We start from the raw sequence: 21,018 nt of genomic DNA on the forward strand, positions 1-21,018 counted from the left end.
TGTACTTTTTTTTTTTTTACCATACCTGAACTAAGACCTGAACCAACTCAACCAATGGCCCTTTCCACCAGACTTTTTTTTTTAATTCAATCATTTTATTATTTTTTCCATACAAATTTTAAAAGAAAAGCATATATAATACCAACATTAGGCAGAAAGATACCAATAACAATATAATCTCTTACAGTTATGACCTAATAACATTTACCCGATCTGTTTCATTCATCAAGATAAGTTAATACACCGATTGATAATCAAGAAGAGCGATCTACTTTTCTCCATTTATTTTACTTGCTTTATCAGAGAACCTGCCAATCCTGCGCCATCAACAATAACTCACTCTAAACTTATTTAACCTACAAAAGGGCCCTATTACACGGGATGATTATCGTGCGAAAAATCGTTATATCGTTCGAATTTAAATGACAATCGTTCTGTATAATTGCAGGCAACGATCGAAAAATAGTTCGTATGTCGTTGATCGTTGATTTAGATCTGAACTCAAAATTAACATTAATCGTTCGTTGTAATTCAACATTCGTTCGCTCAAGTTCCGCATTTTTTTACTAATCGTTCAGTGTAATTGCACATTGATCATTGTTTTGCTGGGATCAGAAGGAGTAAACGATTATAGTAACCATCGCAGTAACGATTGTATTCAACGATTATTGTTCTGTGTAATATGGTGAACGATTTTAGGATAACGATAAACAATCTGGTTTACGATCGTTTATCGTTAGTCGTTAAAAATCCCTCAGTGTAGTAGGACCCTTATACCCCTCTCCTCCATTCTTCCTCAGTATAACCACATATCAGCAGGTTAGATTTGTCTAACCTGCTGATAGTTCCCCTTTAAAACTTCAGAGTAAAACTTAATTGTCAGTGATGAAAGAGGCTTTTGGGATTTGATGCTGCCCTTGTGACATGATAGGGGAGGAGAACTTCAAAGAACAACAATTTTCTAATATAAGTTAATAACCAGGGGTGTATCTAGGATTCATGGGGCCCCATAGCAAAAAACTGTACAGGGCGCCTATGCACAACACAAAGAACTGCATATATATAGGCTCCGTGATGTGGCAAAAAATAAAATCTCTTGTAGCCAAAGGGGCCATTAGCAACTACATACGTAGTTGCAGGAGCAGACTATCTTCTGCTTAATCCCTTATAAACTGCTGTGTGTAAGTGACCCACAGTTCACTTACATTCTGCAACACAAAAAGGGATAAAAAGCAGAAGACAAGGAGCTCTCTGCTTCACTGCTCATGCACTGATAACTTCTTACCTCTGCAGGAGCTCTGGAGAACAGAGGTCAGGCGTTATCAGAGCAGTGACGCAGAGATCTCCTTGTCTTCTGCTTTTTAACCCTTTTTGTGTTGCAGCACATAAGTTAACTTTGGGTCACTTACGCACAACAGTACATAAGGGGTTAAGCAAAAGGATACGGGATGGTTCTTATCTTTCCTGTGCATCACCGGGCCCCCCTCCCGCATGGGCCCCATAGCAGCTGCCTACCTTGCCTCTACGGTAGCTACGCCACTGTTAATAACAAGTAATTACCCCCCTGCAACCCGATCACAATTGTCCAAAAACAAGTAGTAACTGCCCCCCAGGGACAGGCCTTTGGGTGCCTAGTGGCGAATACAGCCCTATGCTGTTCTCGCAGATGTTGTATAACCCATTAGTTCAGATAGCAGATCACAGGCTGACCGTAGTCGTGTTCATCTGTAGAAGTATATGCCTGACCAGTTACATGGATCTAAAACGTATGTTCCTGATCTGTAGATGGTAACCATCGCACATATCCTAGCTGAAGGCCAACAAGACGGAGGCGATCAAGAATGTGATTAAGAATGGCAGACAAATGAAGTTATACTGTTCTACGCTGGGACGACAATGAAGTTTTACCTGATGACCCACTTTTCTCATCTCATCAGTGTATTCCATCATATAAATTATCTGAGCACCCTGTGGACTTTATCTAAATATAGAGATACAAGTCTGACAATGTGCCGCGTCCATTATCCGGAGCTTGTCATGCCTGCACGTACTTAGTATATGGCGGTACATTGGTATATTGTAAGTTTTATTACATACTTCTTTTTGTTCTTTATATTTTATCCCCCTCCTGAAATACTAGGCCAAGCACAAGAAGAACCAAATTAAAGGGAACCAATCACGCCGAAATTGCCCCCATTGATAAGGAAACGTGCTGGTACATCAGCCAGCACGCTTCCCAAACATCCCCCTGTCCCCTCCGTCCCCTCCTTTATTACCCCGTAATCTTACTTTTGTGATGTCCCGCGCCGTATGCTAATCAGCCCCAAGTAGTCAAGGTGGGCTGAACTAGTCAAGGTGGGCTGAACTAGTCACGGTCCCTGGCGCTGTAATCACGCCCAGAGGGGCGTGATTCAAAGACCTGCGCTCCGCCGACGTCATCTTTGGCCCGCGTTCACGCCGGCGGCGCCGCGTCTTTCGCATGCCGCGCATGCGCAGTACGGCGGGAGAAGACGCTGAGGTACTGCGCGTGCGGAAGACGTCGGGACGTCTTCTGCACGCCGCGCACGCGCAGTACGTCGGCGTCTTCTCCCGCCGTACTGCGCATGCGAAAGACGCGGCGCGCCGCCGACGTGAGCGCGGGCCAGAGATGACGTCGGCGGAGCGCAGTTCTTTGAATCACGCCCCTCTGGGCGTGATTACAGCGCCAGGGACCGTGACTAGTTCAGCCCACCTTGACTAGTTCAGCCCACCTTGACTACTTGGGGCTGATTAGCATACGGCGCGGGACATCACAAAAGTAAGATTACGGGGTAATAAAGGAGGGGACGGAGGGGACAGGGGGATGTTTGGGAAGCGTGCTGGCTGATGTACCAGCACGTTTCCTTATCAATGGGGGCAATTTCGGCGTGATTGGTTCCCTTTAACCTGTTTGGTACCAACCTTCTACACTCCATCTCAGCTTGTTAATAGGGTTCCTTGACAATAAGCAGAGACTACGACGCATCCCCCTGCTGGGCTCCCAGGAATCAGCTGTAATAATCTGGGTTTAATTTCCATGCAGCGCCACCACAGGAGAAATTAGGTATTACACAGTACTCATATATATAATGCAGAACAGGTCCTCCAGACTGAGAGACGCTCTATGGAACTGGTCAAGAGATAAGGATCCTATCTATTTTTTACTGGCATTTTATGTCGTTTTCTTTTTTTGTACTGAAAGGGGCAACAACTGTCTACAGATCCAATACCCGACGCAGCGCCCATTAGCTGTTGGCCATAACCATAGAACCGAGCCAATAACAGAAGGCGCTGTCCTCTGTCTAGTTCAGCAGTGAGACCCTGACTAGAGATGAGCGACTAGAGATTTGTAATTTAATTCTATTGAAAAATCTGGTCTTCCACTACTTATGAGCTGCTGTGTGCCCTGCAGGAAGTGCTGTATTCTTTCAACCAGAACAGGAGAGGTTTTCTATGGGGATTTGCTACTGCTCTGGACAGTTCCTGCCATGGACAGAGGTGGCAGCAGAGAGCACTGTGTCAGACTGGAAAGAATACACCACTTCCTGCAGGACAAACAGCAGCTGAAAAGTACTGGAAGACTGGAGAATTTACATTACATAAAGTAAATTACAAATCTCTGGAACTTTCTGACACCAGCTGATTTGAAAGAAAAAAATTTGGGTGAATAACCCCTTTAAAAGAAAACAACTAAAGGCTGCCTACACTAGAGCTCCTTACTGCTATGGCTGGGTTCACACTACGTATATTTCAGTCAGTATTGTGGTCCTCATATTGCAACCAAAACCAGGGGTGGATTAAAAACACAGAAAGGATCTGTTCAAACAATGATTAAATTGAGTGGATGGCCGCCATATAACAGTAAATAACGGCCATTATTTCAATATAACAGCCGTTGTTTTAAAATAACAGCAAATATTTGCCATTAAATGGCGGCCATCCACTCAATTTCAACATTGTGTGAACAGATCCTTTCTGTGTTTTTAATCCACTCCTGGTTTTGGTTGCAATATGAGGACCACAATACTGACTGAAATATACGTAGTGTGAACCCAGCCTTAATCTTAACGTGTCACGGTCCTTAAAAAAAAATTTGGGGCAGAAATCGATAGTCCAGGCGATTTTAAGAAACTTTGTAATTGGGTTTATTAGGCAAATATGCCATTATCTGCATTCAAAAAGACTTTTCCCAGGTCCTCCTCCCTCCTCTCTCTCATTCACTGCTCAATATCAGGAAATCCCAACTCTTTTACAGGGGGGGAGGAGGGAGATTAGTCGCCAGCAGAGAGCAAAAGATTACACAGCAGGACCTGTGTGAAAGCCGGTATTCAGAGGTCAGAGAGGTCAGTGCTGATGTCAGAGGAGATAGCCCGGTGATGTAGCTATAAATTAACTCTTTGTTGTCCTGTTTTGGTGCCTCATCTCCCTCCACCCCTCCCCTCTCTATAGAGAACAATGAAGACAGGGGGGAGAGCTTCAAACTGCTTTCTCATGATAATAAACCCAATTACAAAGTTTCTTAAAATCGTCTGTACTATTGATTTCTGCAAAAAAAATTTTAACGGCAGTGACACTTTAAGCTCTGTCTCCCTCTGGTCATCAGCAGTGCAAACGGTGAACATTGGCAGCACAGCACCATGCATTTAATATTTCTCATTGGTCAAAGGACAACGATCATCCATTGCCGAAACTTAAAATGACAAGCATTTATTTGTTTTTATGCTAATTTAGATAGTTTAGGGCTTATCTTATTTCCATTATAATATCCCAAATCACCATACAGAGACGTTATTCTTATTTGAATCTGTAAACATGTCACAGCTGTGGGATCCCCCTGCCATAAGGATTGCAGCAATTCACTGGTAGATCATTGTCTCCCTCTTGTGGATATCACAGGTATTGCTCCAATATATTCACATATCGATATCTCCCCAATGTCAGGAGAAAATATGTTATATAATAAGGTGTCACAGAGATGCAGCCTACACCAATTCCCAGAACAAAGCAGAAACTGCGTATAGTGTAGGGATGGGGAACCTTCAGCCCTCCAGCTGTTACAGAACTACAATTCCCATCATGCCTGGACAGCCGAAGCTTTTTTTGTAGTTTTGCAACAGCTGTAGGGCCAAAGATTCCCCATTCCTGCACTATCCTATGAATACGTCAAAATGGAACACCCCTTTAACTGACTTCAAATTGCTTCTTCAATAGCAGAAAACAAGGTCCCCAACAGTCACGGGTTACATCCTTCTTACCCGCATCGGATGAATATCGGCATATGGGGGCTTCCCTTCAGCCATCTCTATTGCTGTTATGCCAAGTGACCAAATATCTGCCACACAGTTATATCCAATCTCTTGTATCACCTCTGGAGCCATCCAAAATGGAGTGCCGATAACCGTGTTCCGCTTTGCCATAGTATCCTGATGAGAAATAACTAAAGATAGCTAAACAATACAAAGCAGCCACATATTATACTTGGTGTTACTGTAAACTCTTGCCTATCGGTATACAGAGGCTTTCCCCTGCCCCTACATTGCTGGACAAAATATAGGAATATTGAGGGTAGTTTTGCAATCAGTTATGAAAGTGGTGTTTTCTTTCCAGTCTGACATAGTGCTCTCTGCTGCCACCTCTGTCCATGTCAGGAACTGCCCAGAGCTGCAGCAAGATCCTCTCCTGCCTCTGGAGAGTTCCTGACACAGACAGAGAGCACTGTGTCAGACTGGAAAGAATACAATTCCTACACTACCAGTTCCAGCAGGACATACAGCAGCTGATAAGTATTGGAAGACTGGATGTTTTGAAATAGAAGTAAATTACAAATCTGTATAACTTTCTGACACCAGTTGATTTGAAAAAAATTTCAAAAACTCCTATCTAATGGTACTTTTACACGGAGCGATAATTCGCCCAATCGCACGATTAACGATTTTGAATGAACAATGTTTTTTTTATAACGATCAGCGTTTAGACGGAACGATACATCGTGCGTAAAATTCTCTATGCGATCGTTTAAGCCTACCTCACACATAGGTGAAATCGTTGAAAGACTGTTTACACGGAACGATCTGCGAATTTTTTGCGAACGATCAACGATGATTTGAGAACATGTTGAAAGATCAAAATGAACAATTTCTCGCTCGTCGTTTGATCGTTCGCTGCGTTTACACGTACGATAATCGTTCGAATTCGATCGGTATCGTGCACAAACGAACGATCAATCGTTCCGTGTAAAAGGACCATAAGGCTAGGTTCACACCATGTTTTTGCTGTTTGCTTAACGGATCCGTTTAATGGGGGGGAAAAACAAGAAAAACAGATAAATTTGTGTGCATCTGTTTTTTCCATTGACTTCCATTATAAAAAAAAAAGGGATCAAAAGAAATTTTTTTTTTTTTTTAGCGAACACAAAAACATGGTTGACCACGTTATTGTGTACCCTAAAAAACGGAAGCGTTTTGATCCCTTTTTTATTTATAATGAAAGTCAATGGAAAAAAAAGCGCAGTGTGAACCCAGCCTAATAGAGGATGTTTCTGATAATACAGATGCTCTGCAATGTCCTGGGGCCTGATAGAGAACGAACACAGAATGCCAAATTCAATTATCCTTCAATAAAATGATTAGCAGAGGGGCTACAAAAACATTAAATTTCAGGAAGGCTAATTTCCAAAAACTAAGAGAGGACCTTGGGAACATAGACTGGGACAATGCCTTCAGAAATAAAAGTACACAAGAGAAATGGGACATATTTAAGAGCATCCTGGGTAAATCGTGTGAACGACACATACCATATGGGAATAAACGTAGTAGAAATAAGAGAAATCCAATGTGGTTAACTACAGCTGTAAGGGGTGCAATAAATGATAAGAAACAAGCATTCAGACAACTAAAACAAGAAGGTAGTGGGGAAGCATTGAGCAACTATAGACAGAAGAATAGAATGTGTAAAACGCAAATAAAAGAAGCAAAAATAGCAACAGAAAGAAGGATAGCCACAGAAAGTAAAACAAATCCCAAAATGTTCTTCACCTATATAAATAACAAAAGACTTAAAACCGAAAATGTTGGTCCCCTCAAAAATAATCTGGGTGTAATGGTGGAGGGGGAAGAGGAAAAGGCCAATCTACTAAATACATTCTTCTCTACTGTATTCACAGAGGAGTATCCCATAACAGACGACATGACTAGGGATAATGTTAATCCTCCCATAAATCTCACCTGCCTAACACAACAAGAAGTGGGGAAACGCCTTAAAAACATTAAAATCCATAAGTCACCGGGCCCAGAAGGTATCCATCCTAGGGTTTTGCAAGAATTAAATACTGTGTTGGACAGACCGTTATTCCTATTATTTAAAGATTCTATTACGACAGGGATTCTTCCACAGGACTGGCGCATAGCTAATGTGGTACCAATATTCAAGAAGGGGTCAAGGAGTGATCCTGGAAACTACAGGCCTGTAAGTCTAACATCTATAGTAGGTAAAGTATTTGAGGGGATTGTAAGAGATGCTATACTGGAGTATCTTAATGAAAATAATCTTATGACGCAGCACCAGCATGGATTTATGAGGGATCGGTCCTGTCAGACTAATCTGATCGGCTTCTATGAAGAGGTAAGTTATAGACTGGACCTGGGGGAGGCTGTGGATGTTGTGTATCTGGACTTTTCAAAGGCATTTGATACTGTGCCGCATGAAAGGTTGGTCTACAAAATGAGGATACTGGGACTCGGGGAAAACGTATGCAAATGGGTAAGTAACTGGTTGTGTGATAGAAAACAGAGGGTGGTCATTGATGGAACATATTCAGATTGGGTTTTAGTTACTAGTGGGGTACCACAGGGGTCAGTGTTGGGTCCACTTCTTTTTAATATTTTTATTAATGATCTTGTAGAGGGGCTACAGAGTAGAATCTCCATTTTTGCAGATGATACTAAACTGGGTAAAGTAATCAGTACAGAGGAGGATAATATCATATTACAGAGGGATTTGGAGAAGCTAGAGGCTTGGGCGGAGAAATGGCAAATGAAGTTTAATGTGGATAAATGTAAGGTTATGCATTTGGGCAGGGGCGTAGCTAATGTCTCCTGGGCCCTGGTGCGAGAGGCCAACTTGGGCCCCCCCCCCCTCCTTTCACGACCAAGTGATGCTGTTGTTGTGTGTGTTTGTGTGTGTATATATATATATATATATATATATATATATATATATATATATATACACACACACAGTGGTGCCTTGGATTATGAGCATAATTCGTTCCAGGACCGTGCTTGTAATCCAAATCCACTCTTAAACCAAAGCAAATTTTCCTATAAGAAATCATGTAAATGCAGACAATTGGTTCCGCACCCCAAATATATTTATTATTCTGTACTGTACAGTAATGGAGAGGATGGGAAACACAAGGGCTGACAGAGACTGCAGGGAGCATGAAGGAATGAGCAGGACAGATGTGGGTACATACATGCAGCACTCTCTGTCCGGGGAGAGAGGGGTTACAGCTATGGAGAGATTACCCCCCCCCCCCACAGTCCTGTCCCCTGATGTAAGCCCCAGCCTGAAGGGGATCTGCTATGATTTGGAAGGTGTTTAGAGTACAGTGCTGTAGACCCCGCTATGCAGGCCATGCCCCTTCTCCACTCGCGCTCCCACCCGATACAGGAAGTTCTTAAACCAAAGCAATGTTCTTAAACCAAGTCACAATTTTGAAAAACTGTGAGCTCTTAAACCAAAACGCTCTTAAACGAAGTTACTCTTAAACCAAGGTACCACTGTATGTATATATATATATATATATATATATATATATATATATACACACACACACACCAAGACAGATATTACCTATTACCGCCATACTGTTACCGACCAAATCCTGTATACTGAGACCAATATTACCAGTAATACCAGTATATAGGGAGGAAACATTACCGCCACACCACAACCACTACCATCACCACCATATTGTTACTGACCAAATCCAGTATACTAAATCACCTCATCCAGTCATATAGAGGTGGCCCCAGCTCTACACAGGCTCTATACACCATATACATTACACTGCAGTTATATCAGGTGACTCACAGGAGACGTCTTTTCTGATCGGAGTTCTTTCCTTTTCATCATCTTCTCCATCCGTCCTGGGCCGTTATGAGAACTTCTCCGAGCCACGAATCCACAGAATCTGCCAGACAGACATATTAGGCTCCACACTCTGACACCATCTCCATCTCTCTACACACTGCACATCTGTACTGTCCCCTTTACACCCTCATTTAGTGGGTAGCCCTGACTCTATGTGACCTCCTAATAATATATGCCCCCCTCTGTGTATTCCCTCTCCCCCTATGTTGCCCCCCTCCCTTATAGATGGCCCCCTCTACCCCCTCCCTTATAGATGGCCCCCTCTACCCCCTCCCTTATAGATGGCCCCCTCTACCCCCTCCCTTATAGATGGCCCCCTATACCCCCTCCCTTATAGATGGCCCCCTCTCTCCTCACCCTCCCTTATGGATGGTCCCCTCTCCCCCCACCCTCCCTTATGGATGGTCCCCTCTCCCCCCACCCTCCCTTATAGATGGCCCCCTCTCCCCCCACCCTCCCTTATAGATGGTCCCCTCCCCCCCCCCTCCCTTATAGATGGTCCCCTTCCCCCCCCCCTCCCTTATAGATGGTCCCCTTCCCCCCCCCCTCCCTTATAGATGGTCCCCTTCCCCCCCCCTCCCTTATAGATGGTCCCCTTCCCCCCCCTCCCTTATAGATGGTCCCCTTCCCCCCCCTCCCTTATAGATGGTCCCCTTCCCCCCCTCCCTTATAGATGGTCCCCTTCCCCCCCTTTATAGATGGTCCCCTTCCTCCCTCCCTTATAGATGGTCCCCTTCCCCCCCTCCCTTATAGATGGTCCCCTTTCCCCCCCTTTATAGATGGTCCCCTTCCTCCCTCCCTTATAGATGGTCCCCTTCCCCCCCCCACCCTCATAGATGCCCCCCTCTTTCCCCCCACCCTCATAGATGGCCCCTCTTTCCCCCCACCCTCATAGATGGCCCCTCTTTCCCCCCACCCTCATAGATGGCCCCTCCTTCCCCCCACCCTCATAGATGGCCCCCTCCTTCCCCCCACCCTCATAGATGGCCCCCTCCTTCCCCCCACCCTCATAGATGGCCCCCTCTTTCCCCCCACCCTCATAAATGGCCCCCTCTTCCCCCCACCCTCATAGATGCCCCCCTCCTTCTCCCCCACCCTCATAGATGCCCCCCTCCTTCCCCCCCACCCTCATAGATGCCCCCCTCCTTCCCCCCCACCCTCATAGATAGCCCCCCTCTTTCCCCCCACCCTCATAGATGGCCCCCTCTTCCCCCCACCCTCATAGATGGCCCCCTCCTTTCCCCCCACCCTCATAGATGCCCCCCTCCTTTCCCCCCACCCTCATAGATGGCCCCCTCCTTTCCCCCCACCCTCATAGATGGCCCCCTCCTTTCCCCCCACCCTCATAGATGCCCCCCTCCTTTCCCCCCACCCTCATAGATGCCCCCCTCCTTTCCCCCCACCCGTACAGGCTGATAAAAAAAACAAAACTTAACTCACCTGACATCGCGCTCCCACGTTGATTCTCACTCCTCCTGGTCTGTCCCCGGCTGCTGCGCGGCTGCCGGGGGTGTCGCGTCTTATCCCCGGCAGCGCGCGCATCCCAGAACTCCCTGCGCGCCGGAACCGGAAGTCAGGGCCCAAGGCGCGCAGGGAGTTCTGGGATGCGCGCGCTGCCGGGGGTAAGACGGAGCCCGACTCTTGTGACCGCAAGCAAAACAATGCTTGCGGTCACAAGAGTGATTGATCGGGGGGCCCCGCGGGCCCCCCTTGTGGCGGGCCCGGTCGCGGCGGCGACCCCCGCGACCACGGTGGCTACGCCACTGCATTTGGGCCATAGAAATAATAAGTACAGTTATGTGCTAAATAATAAAACACTGGGTAAAACTACTTCCGAAAAGGACCTGGGGGTATTGGTGGACAGTAAACTCAACTTTAGTGATCAGTGCCAGGCAGCAGCTGCCAAGGCTAATAAAATAATGGGGTGCATCAAAAGAGGTATAGATGCTAAAGATGAGAACATAGTTTTGCCTCTTTATAAATCACTGGTCAGACCACACATGGAATACTGTGTACAGTTTTGGGCACCGGTATATAAGAAGGACACAGCTGAACTAGAGCGGGTGCAGAGGAGGGCAACAAAGGTCATTAAGGGAATGGGTGGGTTACAGTACCAGGACAGGTTATCACGCTTGGGGTTATTTACGCTAGAAAAAAGACGTCTTAGGGGCGATCTGATCACAATGTACAAATATATGAATGGACAGTACAGAGATTTTTGTAGTGGTCTTTTTACTCCTAGGTCTGTAACAATGACAAGGGGGCATCCTCTACGTCTAGAGGAAAGAAGATTTCATCATCAGCATCGACGCGGGTTCTTTACTGTACGAGCGGTAAGACTGTGGAACTCTCTGCCACATGATGTTGTCATGGCTGATTCATTAAATAAGTTCAAGGGAGGCCTGGATGATTTTCTTGAAAAATATAATATTACAAGTTATGGGCATTAGATTTCTGGTGATACGTTGATCCGGGGATTGTTCTGGTTGCCATTGCAGTCGGGGGAGGGGGGGGAGTTTCTCCCTGTGGTGGGGCGTTTGTCTTCTGCCCCATAGGGGTTTTTCGCCTTCCTGGATCAACACAGTAGGATTTTCCTAGGTTGAACCTGATGGACTCTTGTCTTCTTTCAACCCTATTTACTATGTTACTATGTTACTATGTAAATAATATGGGACACAATACTTACAGTCAGCTGACCTGCCACTCCAAAATCGGCCAGCTTAGCCACCCCTTCAGAGCTTAATAGTATATTCCCGGCCTTGATATCTCTGTGTATTTTTCTCATAAAATGAAGATACTCCAGTCCTTTCAAAGTCGACTGCAGGATAGTTGCAATTTCGTCTTCTTTTAACTGGAGAGAGAGAATAAAATGGTATATTGTCATAGTAATGGATACCATAATTTAAAGCGAAAATATTTTTCTTTCAAATCAACTGGTGTCAGAAAGTTATATAGATTTGTAATTTACTTCTATTAAAAAAATCTCAAGTCTTCCCATACTTATCAGCTGCTGTATGTCCTGCAGGAAATGTTGTTTTTATTTTCAGTCTGACACAGTGCTCTCTGCTGACATCTCTGGCCGAGACAGAAACTTTGTCTCGGCTTTCTATGAATCCCCATTGAAAACTTCTCCTGCTCTGGACAGTTCCTGTCTCGGCCAGAGATGTCAGCAGAGAGCACTGTGTCAAACTGAAAATAAAACATTTCCTGCAGGACATACAGCAGCTAATAAGTATGGGAAAACTTGAGATTTTTTTTTAAAGATGCTAATTACAAATCTATGGACTGAAACCTGATGCAATCTAAATTTTTAAAATGTCTGGGCAACTTGTGAATAGTTTGTATAAATGACAGTGATTAGTATAAAAAATTCTATTTCAATGACATTATCCTGGGTGTGCACATCTCTCATACGGTACTATACACCTGTTCAGGGTAAAACATGAAGTGAAACTACAATCTAAGTGCTTCCTCTTTGTATGAGGCTGTAAATAGAGAACAAGGTAAATATCATCAATGGTCAAGGACAATGATCTCAGGCCCTCTGTATGCATTGTGTCCTGTCATAAATCCTATGAAACCCTTGTTATTCTTTATTATTGTACACATGAACACCTATAAGAGGTCTGTCCAGACAGTATCCAGTCGTGTAATATGGGTATTCCGTTGAAACTTTAACTTTGATATGTTGCTGCCCATGGTGAGACTAACAATTCCTTCCATACTTGTTTATTATCTATTCAGTCTCCTTCCCCCAGTTCTGAGCTGCCGCTTTCTGCTAAAGACACCAAAATGGAGACAGAGCTTTTCTCTCCTCCTCCCCCTATTTTTCCAAGATGCTTCATGTAAACAAGTCCCTATCTACAACTTTAAAATGCCAGGAGAAGTAATCACAGCGAGTTCATAAGCAACTTGACCCAGATTTACTCATTATGAAGAAGCTACAAGGTTGCAGATACAGCCTGCCGGGGACTTGTTTACATCAGCTGTCTTAGAAGGGAGGGGGTAGAAGGAGGAAATGGAGAGAAAAGTTCACACACAGATTTTTGTATCTTCAGCAGAAAGCAGCAGCTCAGAACTGCGGGAAAGAGACTGAATAGATAATAACATGTATGGAAGGAATTGTTAGTCTCACCATGGGTAGCAACATATGAAAAATTATGTTTGAGTGGAATATCCCTTTAAAAACCGGGACATTTAATGAAGATGATACAAGAAACATTGATGCCTTAGTCCTCTTCATAGTTGACATCTTGGGACCTCACAAGGTCCCCCAGCATCCTTTCCATTGTTCACAACATGCAGATAGGCGGTGGTTTGACCGATGGGCCACCGATCCCAAGAACAGGAACACCCTCTTCCTTAGAATGAATGGTGTGGACTGGGCCTGAACGACCATTACTATTCATTCTTTATGGGGCCACCAAAATGTTTGATTTCAAACCTTGCTGGACAAAGTAGCTGCATTGTGGTTTATGCCCCGTATGTGATCAGTCACTGGTCACTGAGAGGGAGATTTATCAAGCTGTCCTATAGTGGTCCTATGTCCTATATAGCGTCAGCAAGTCTCATTCAAGTTGTGTGACTAAAATGTTTTGTGCGACTTTATCACAACTACAACGTAACTGTTAACAGAGAAGTCAAAGGCAATTCACGCATGACCTGCATTAAGATAACGGTCAGCAAAGTTGCCTGTGACCAAAAATCTATTGAGGGCGGACTTTCTGCAAGTGGCACATCACACCTGCACTATGTCGCACTCTGCACAGTGCAGCCCTAGCCTTAGGGTCCATTTACACAGAAAGATTATCTGACAGATTATCTGCCAAAGATTTGAAGCCAAAGCCAAGAATGGATTTGAAAAAAAGAGGAGAAATCTCTGGCCTTTCTTTATGACCTGATCTCTGTTTATAGTCTGTTCCTGGCTTTGGCTTCAAATCTTTGACAGATAATCTGTCAGATAATCTTTCTGTGTAAATGGACCCTTAGACTCTCTTTGTTGCCCATGGCAACCAATCAGATCTCAGCTTCCATTTCTCAAATTGCTCTTGTAAAATGAAAGCTGAGCTCTGATTGGTCGCTATACTATAAGACAGCGGGATAATTCTCTCCCTTTAACCCCTTAATGACTGCTAATACGCCTTTTTACTGACCTAAGAAGCGGGCCTTATTCTCATATGTTCGCCTTTTTACTGACCTATTGGAATAAGTAAATGGCGCACTCCTGTGTCCGTATCCCGGGAGATCAGCTGTCAGTGTGACAGCTGGACTCCCACCGTAAGTACCTGAAGCAGAGAATCGTCCCTTCTGGGTAGTTTAATCCATTAAATGCCGCTGACACTGCCCCCCCCCCCCCCCATATGATAAAATGAAAATTTATGTCAGTTTATCCTCCATCCAAAATAAATTTTAACATAAAACCTAAAAGAACTATACATGTTTGGTATTGGCACGTTCGTAACAACCAAAGCTATAAAAATGCGTGCGTGTGTAAAAACTGGTATCAATAAATCTATACATCTTCCCACAAAATATAAAATAGTTTTTACTGTGCCAAAGTTAAAGTAAAAACTATGCAAATTTGGTATCACTGTAATGGTAGTGAGCCAGAGAATACATTTATTATGTTATTTTTACTGCACGCTGAATAGCATAAGTTTAATATTAAAAAAAAAAAGAAAAAGAAAAAGAAATGAATTTTTTTCTATTATTCCTCCAAAAAAGGGTTAATAAAAAATCAATCAATAACTTTCATGAACCTGAAAATGGCAGCAATAAATAGTATAAGTTGTCCTGCAAAAAAAAAGATCTCATATGGCTATGTGGGCAAAAATAAAACAACGGTGCAACACTTGGAAGGAGGAAATGAAAAAGTATGAAAATGGCTTGGTCATTAAGGCCCAAAATAGGCAGGCTATAAGGGGTTAAGTGTGTATATTCTCCTGCCATTCTCTAGGCTTTCTGTAAAGATTCTCAAATATATCAGAGAAAAGCAGATGAAGCCACCAGACTTAACGGGACAGGATGACTATTTTATTTCTATGGAGAAAAGCTGTCACCAGAGCTGCCTGGCTGTCTGTTTGTCTGAACCTAAACACTCAGCATATGACTTCCAGTGGCTGGAGAATTAGAATGCAGCCCTAGGGAGTCCTGGAAACATGGATACAGTCATAGGCCATAAGCTGTATCCATGTTTTTCTGGCCCTAGGGCTGTATTAATCTTCTCCAGCCACCGGGAGTCAAATGTGGATGGTTCAGGTTGGGATGAACACTAACGTTCGATAAGTTCACACATCACTTCTCAAGATAGATCACAGTGGTGGGAGTCTAAAAACCATGGAAGGTAGCTGAGCTGCAGTAGACCAGCACAACCACTACAAAATGCACTTCTATTCATTGTAAGTATGCCAGGAACATGACGCAAAAAGCTATTACCGATTGTTAGGCCCACAGCAATCCTGAAGATAGGCCTTCAATGAAGAAGTCCTAGAATGCCCCTTTAACAGATTTTCTACTATTCATCACGTGTGAGCACGGCACATGGGCTGGATCGTTAAGGCATCTGTGCAGTGTTCAGACAAGTGAGGAATAGGAGAATACCTACCTGGGGCATTCCTAATGATGAAGAGGGCGGGGAGGAGGGATGGAGAGGTTGTGCCAGTCTAATGCATACACACTCTAGGATACGGCTGTTTGACACAGTGCTGCAAGTTTAAAAGTTGTTTTTTTAAGACAATAACTGCATCAACTGCCAAACGGACCCCAGGACAGATCTTGAATTAATAGCAGCTATCCGAAGGTACAAGTGGTTTGGGGGGACAGATTGTGGGTCGTTTTCAAGACTTACAGTTTGTTTCCGTAGCCGGATGATGTCAGAGACAGATCCTCCTCCACAATACTCCATAACAATCCACAGGTCACTGTTCTTAAAATAGCTGCCATAATACTTCACAACGTGGAGACTGAAAAAGACAATAAGCATATAAACAATAAGTATATAAAAGACAATAAAAAAAATAAAAAAGACAATAAAAGACAATTTTATATACAATAAGTATATAAACAGAGAAGAACAGGTGGCACTTGACTTGTATTGAGAGAGCTCTTGTGTTATAAACCCTAATCCCACTGGCTCCAGAGGCCAACAATCAAACAATTAGCAAGATATCATACAGGTGTCGTTGATCATCAACCATTGTTGAAAAACTTTTTGCTTGTTCATTATCAGGATCATTTATATATTAGAGTATAAGAACTCTAACTCAAACTTGCGTTTTGTCATCATTAATCAGAGAAAACGAAGAAAAAAAAAATGCTTTGTCAAGTAGGACCCTTAAGGACCTATTACACCAAGCGATTATCGTGCGTATTTGGCTGATAATCGCTTGTTGCAATAGCTTCTGTTAAAAAGCAACGATCAGCCGTCAGGTCGGTTGATCCTTGTCTTACAACATGTTGAAAAAAATAGAACAGTCTGCTGACCATCGCGCCAAGGAACATGAGCGGCGGCAGCCAACCACTGATATTTCCTATGGAATCTAAAGATCATCTGGGGAGCCCCTCCCGCAGATCCCTGTGGCCCCACCGCTCTTATCCACTCACTAACAGCATGTTTTATAGGGCCAACAGCAAGAGGGAAAAAAGGAGCGAGCGCTGACATGACAGGTTGGCCCTCGCTTGCTCCTCCAGATCAGCCTGTGTAATAGGGCCTTCACTGTACAGGGCAGGATAGGACCATTGGCTTGTAGACAGGTGGATAGCTGAATTGCCCATGCAGGGTAAGAAACTGTAGAAAGGCTGCTGTGGAGAAAACTGAGCAGCTCACATCGACAAAGGAGGAAGCAGGTTAAGTTTATAGTAGGAAAAATGACAGATAAGGAACAGATCTGAAGCTAGTTTCAGTATAGGAGGATACATACATGGCGTATCTACAGGTGTGGGTCTCACCTCTAGTCCTTGTCTACTGCTCATCTCTTTCCATATATTTCATGTGCAGCTACCTGTCTATTCATTTGAATGGGAAATTGATTCTAATAGGACATTTTTAATTGATTGATTGATTTTAATGGGGGGAAAAAAACAATGATGGCTACTATGACCAGAAGTCACAGGACACCTCATCTCACAATACGGTGGAATACTAGAGAAGGAACAATGGTAGATGAGGGACAGATAAGCTTGCACAGTGGTGATTGGTCGGTCGCAATCAGCCAATCCTCCCATACGTACATGACTGTGAACCTGCTGACAGCCTCAACCATCATAAAGGACAGTATGAATATAAGTGTACAATGTCGACCACTTCATCCAACTTTTATATGTGTACACAGCTTTTGATGACTTAAAGAGGTACTTTTCTTTCAAATCAACTGGTTTAAGAAAGTTACATAGATTTGTAATTTACTTCTATTTAAAAATCTCAAGTCTTTCCATACTTATCAGCTGCTGTATGTCCTGCAGGAAATGTATTCTTTTCAGTCTGACACAGTGCTCTCTGCTGACATCTCTGGCTGAAACAGGAAATGTCCAGAGCAGCAGCAAATTCCCATAGAAAACCTCTCCTGCTCTGGACAGTTCCTGTCTCGGATAGAGATGTCAGCAGAGAGCACTGTGTTATTTCCTGCAGGCCATACAGCAGCTGATAAGTATAGGGAGACTTGAGATTTTTAAATAGAAATAAATTACAAATCTGTATAACTCCCTGACACCAGTTGATTTGAAAGAAAAAGATTTTCGCTGGATTACCTCTCTAATATTGGGACATATGTCATGGCATTATAAGACGTCTTTTAGATAGCTGAATCTATACTACTGGACTGGTTGTGAATAGAAATGAGCACAAATCAAGCAGGAGACTGATCCTTCAGCATTTGCTTATCGGTGGCTGAAGAAGTTGGATGCAGCCCTAAGGAGTCCGTGAAAGCATAGATACAGACATAGGCCATAGGATATATCAATGTTTTCCCAGACTCCCTAGGGCTGCCTCCAACTTCTTCAGCCACAGGTAATCTAACTTAAGCTTGAGTTGCGCTCATCTCTAGTTGTGAACACTACACCACATAGTTATCAGTGGCGGCCTATACAGGAATTGGTTCATTTACATTCTAAAAGAAGCAATGGAGCATTAACAATGTAAGATCAGAATCTGTCCTGGAAAAACCAGGACACGTGTCAGCCGACATAAAAGTAATCCAATTTATCCACTTCAGATACAAGATTTCCATTTCTATGTACAGCAACATTCCGCATGAGAAGTGTATTCACAGGAAACTCATTTAGAGGAACTGAAGAGGAAATCACTTGGCTGTATAAAAAGGTCAAGACTTAATAATTTAGAAAGCATTAAATATTGGATGACCCCCGGATCCCTGGTGTCCCGACAGCATTCTCTCCATAGACTCTCCAGAAAGAGGAAGAAACACTGAGGGTGATGGGAAAACGAGGCAAAAACTCCCATAGGAAATCACATCTATTGCTCACACATGGGATGAACATCTTTCCCTATTAATTTTCTAATTGACAGATTCCAAACCGCAACATTATTTCATGTATGAACGTCATCAAAAATTCCAAATTAAAATTTTTGATTTAGTCCAGGCTTACACTTTGATTGGTTCCTATACTTTCCTATGGATACCAGATAGGTCCAGTTACAGGGATGTGTAAAAAGTTTTGATCGGTCAGGTTTCTCATCAGGAAAACAGGACACTTCCCACTCTCAATCATCTCCATCCCCCATAATAAGACAGGACTGAGAGTAATTCCATTTATAGGAATGCAAAACTATGGAGAAACTGCAAGTATCATCAGAAGGATGGTGGTACTCTCAATGGGATTCTGTGAACAGTCATAGAGACAATGCACGTAATGATATTATAAAGCATGATAATTTCTTATCACTTCATAATTACATTATGTAGTGATAAGAAATTTAGTTCAAACTTTTTTTTACTGTATTTTCTTATTTTTTATTTTATTGATTAGATACTCAAACTTGTTACTATTTCTATTTTCTGACAGTATTTTTTATTTTTATTTTACTTTTTGTACATTGTTATAGGGGCTGTTTTTAACAGCACTTAGCGACATGCTTTACAGCAAGCCTCATGGACATAGACGACAAAAGACAGACTCTGTCCCCTTGAGATGAATGTGAAATATTACTAAGTGCGCTCTGAGACCTTTGAAGAGGTCATTGCACAGGGAGCTGCTATTGTCCCCTCTATCTACTGGTATCACATGACGCTGCAATGCTGTACAGATCACTTTACTTTACTTCAGCCTCCTTTTGTCACCACAGAGACAACAAGAAGTCTCAGCTTAGTTTTAGCCCCAGTGATGAGAATGAAAACTGCAAGATCTCAGGATTATTTTATAATAGAGATAGAAAAATGCAAAATAAAAAAAATATGTCACCAAAAATTCTTAAAAAAATATGTTTATCATAAAAACATTATTTAAATAATAAGTCATTTTCTGATGACACTTTCCCTTTAAATGTCTCTAGAGACATGCCACAAGTTTTGATCAGTTCAGTTCCAAACCAACACCAATCACTCCCCAGTTACCACCTCAGATTACAGGAGGCTGGGGAGAGAAGTGTTCAACCAGACGCTTCTCCCATCTCCCATATCTAAAGACTGGTGAGGTTCTGTAGGTCTGTATACCCAGACTTTGACAGATCATAAGTTTTGACATGTTTCTGTGACATGTCAAAAGTGACAAGGACACTAATGTACTGTGTATACCTGTCACACTGCTGCATGATGGAGATCTCCTTTATGATTTCCTGCAGGTCCGACTCCACAGGAATCTGTTTAATGGCCACGATCTGGCTGGTTTCTTTGTGGCTTGCTTTAAACACACTGCCATATGATCTGAGGAAGAACAAACACACAACACGAAATGTGTCAGATAATCAGGCTGCTTTGCACGAATCTGTGATGTACAACATTGAATGATGGGTAAAGGGTTCTACTGTCACACAATAAATAATTCACAGCTTTTTCTATCTCCTCTGCCTGGGATCTATCTCCACTATTCCTTAGAATAAGACACATTACAGCCCTGGGTATGAATACAACACCTAAAAGATATACGCTTGTACTGCAAAAAGGGGCACGGGGGGTTCCTGACCAGGGGTGGATTAACTTTACCATAGGCCCCGGGCTGTTCACCAAGCCTGGGCCCCCCACCCCACTGTAACTATGGCGGCACTAGCCTGGCCTTCATAGTACAGGACAGATAATGTCATGATGTCCTGATTTGTGCAAAATTGCCATAAAAAAACAGCGATTGTTTGCAAATCATGGCGGAAGTGTAGCTAGGAGACAGTACACCACTGAAAATATAAGTCTTTTTGAGTGGTCATGGGCCCCCCAGGAGCTCAGGGCCCCGGGCTGCCGCCCGAAACGCCCCTATTATAATCCACTACTGTTCCTGACTAAAAATGAGCAGGTGTCTCAGGGTTAGTGTAGGGTCACACTATGATTGTGCCTTCCGACTCATAGACAGACACGGGGCTTATTGACTTCAATGGCCCGAATGTAGTCATCTAGTGATACCTATACACTCTATGGGGGAGATTTATGAAACATGTTGTAAAGTGACACTGGCTCAGTTGCCCCTAGCAACCAGATTCCACCTTTCATTCCTTACAGACTCTTTGGAAAATGAAAGGTGGAATCTGATTGGTTGCTAGGGGCAACTGAGCCAGTGTCACTTTACACCATGTTTGATAAATCTCCCCCTATAGCCTCAAAACGTAGAAACATACATAATTGGGCGGAAAATGACCTGAATGTAGTCTCTAGCAGCTGACTACATTCAAGCCATTGTGGTCAATAT

At 43.3% G+C, this 21,018-nt stretch overlaps 1 protein-coding gene across 3 annotated transcripts in view; it reads right to left on the bottom strand.

Moving 5' to 3' along the window:
* LOC138771698 (serine/threonine-protein kinase 4-like) overlaps nucleotides 1–21,018 on the bottom strand; it is a 44,100-nt gene that overhangs the window by 15,572 nt on the left and 7,510 nt on the right. For 2 of the 3 annotated variants that reach the window (XM_069951606.1, XM_069951607.1), the window contains exons 3-6: nucleotides 19,920–20,048; nucleotides 16,019–16,133; nucleotides 11,858–12,022; nucleotides 5,274–5,441 (exon numbers count right to left, since the gene is read on the bottom strand). In XM_069951606.1, the coding sequence (XP_069807707.1) occupies nucleotides 5,274–5,441; nucleotides 11,858–12,022; nucleotides 16,019–16,133; nucleotides 19,920–20,048 (577 nt within the window). The remainder of the gene's footprint in view (nucleotides 1–5,273; nucleotides 5,442–11,857; nucleotides 12,023–16,018; nucleotides 16,134–19,919; nucleotides 20,049–21,018) is intronic. The other variant, XM_069951608.1, reaches the window with a different exon arrangement.

The sequence above is a fragment of the Dendropsophus ebraccatus genome, chromosome 14 (assembly GCF_027789765.1).
Source record: "Dendropsophus ebraccatus isolate aDenEbr1 chromosome 14, aDenEbr1.pat, whole genome shotgun sequence".
Classification (NCBI taxonomy): domain Eukaryota; kingdom Metazoa; phylum Chordata; class Amphibia; order Anura; family Hylidae; genus Dendropsophus; species Dendropsophus ebraccatus.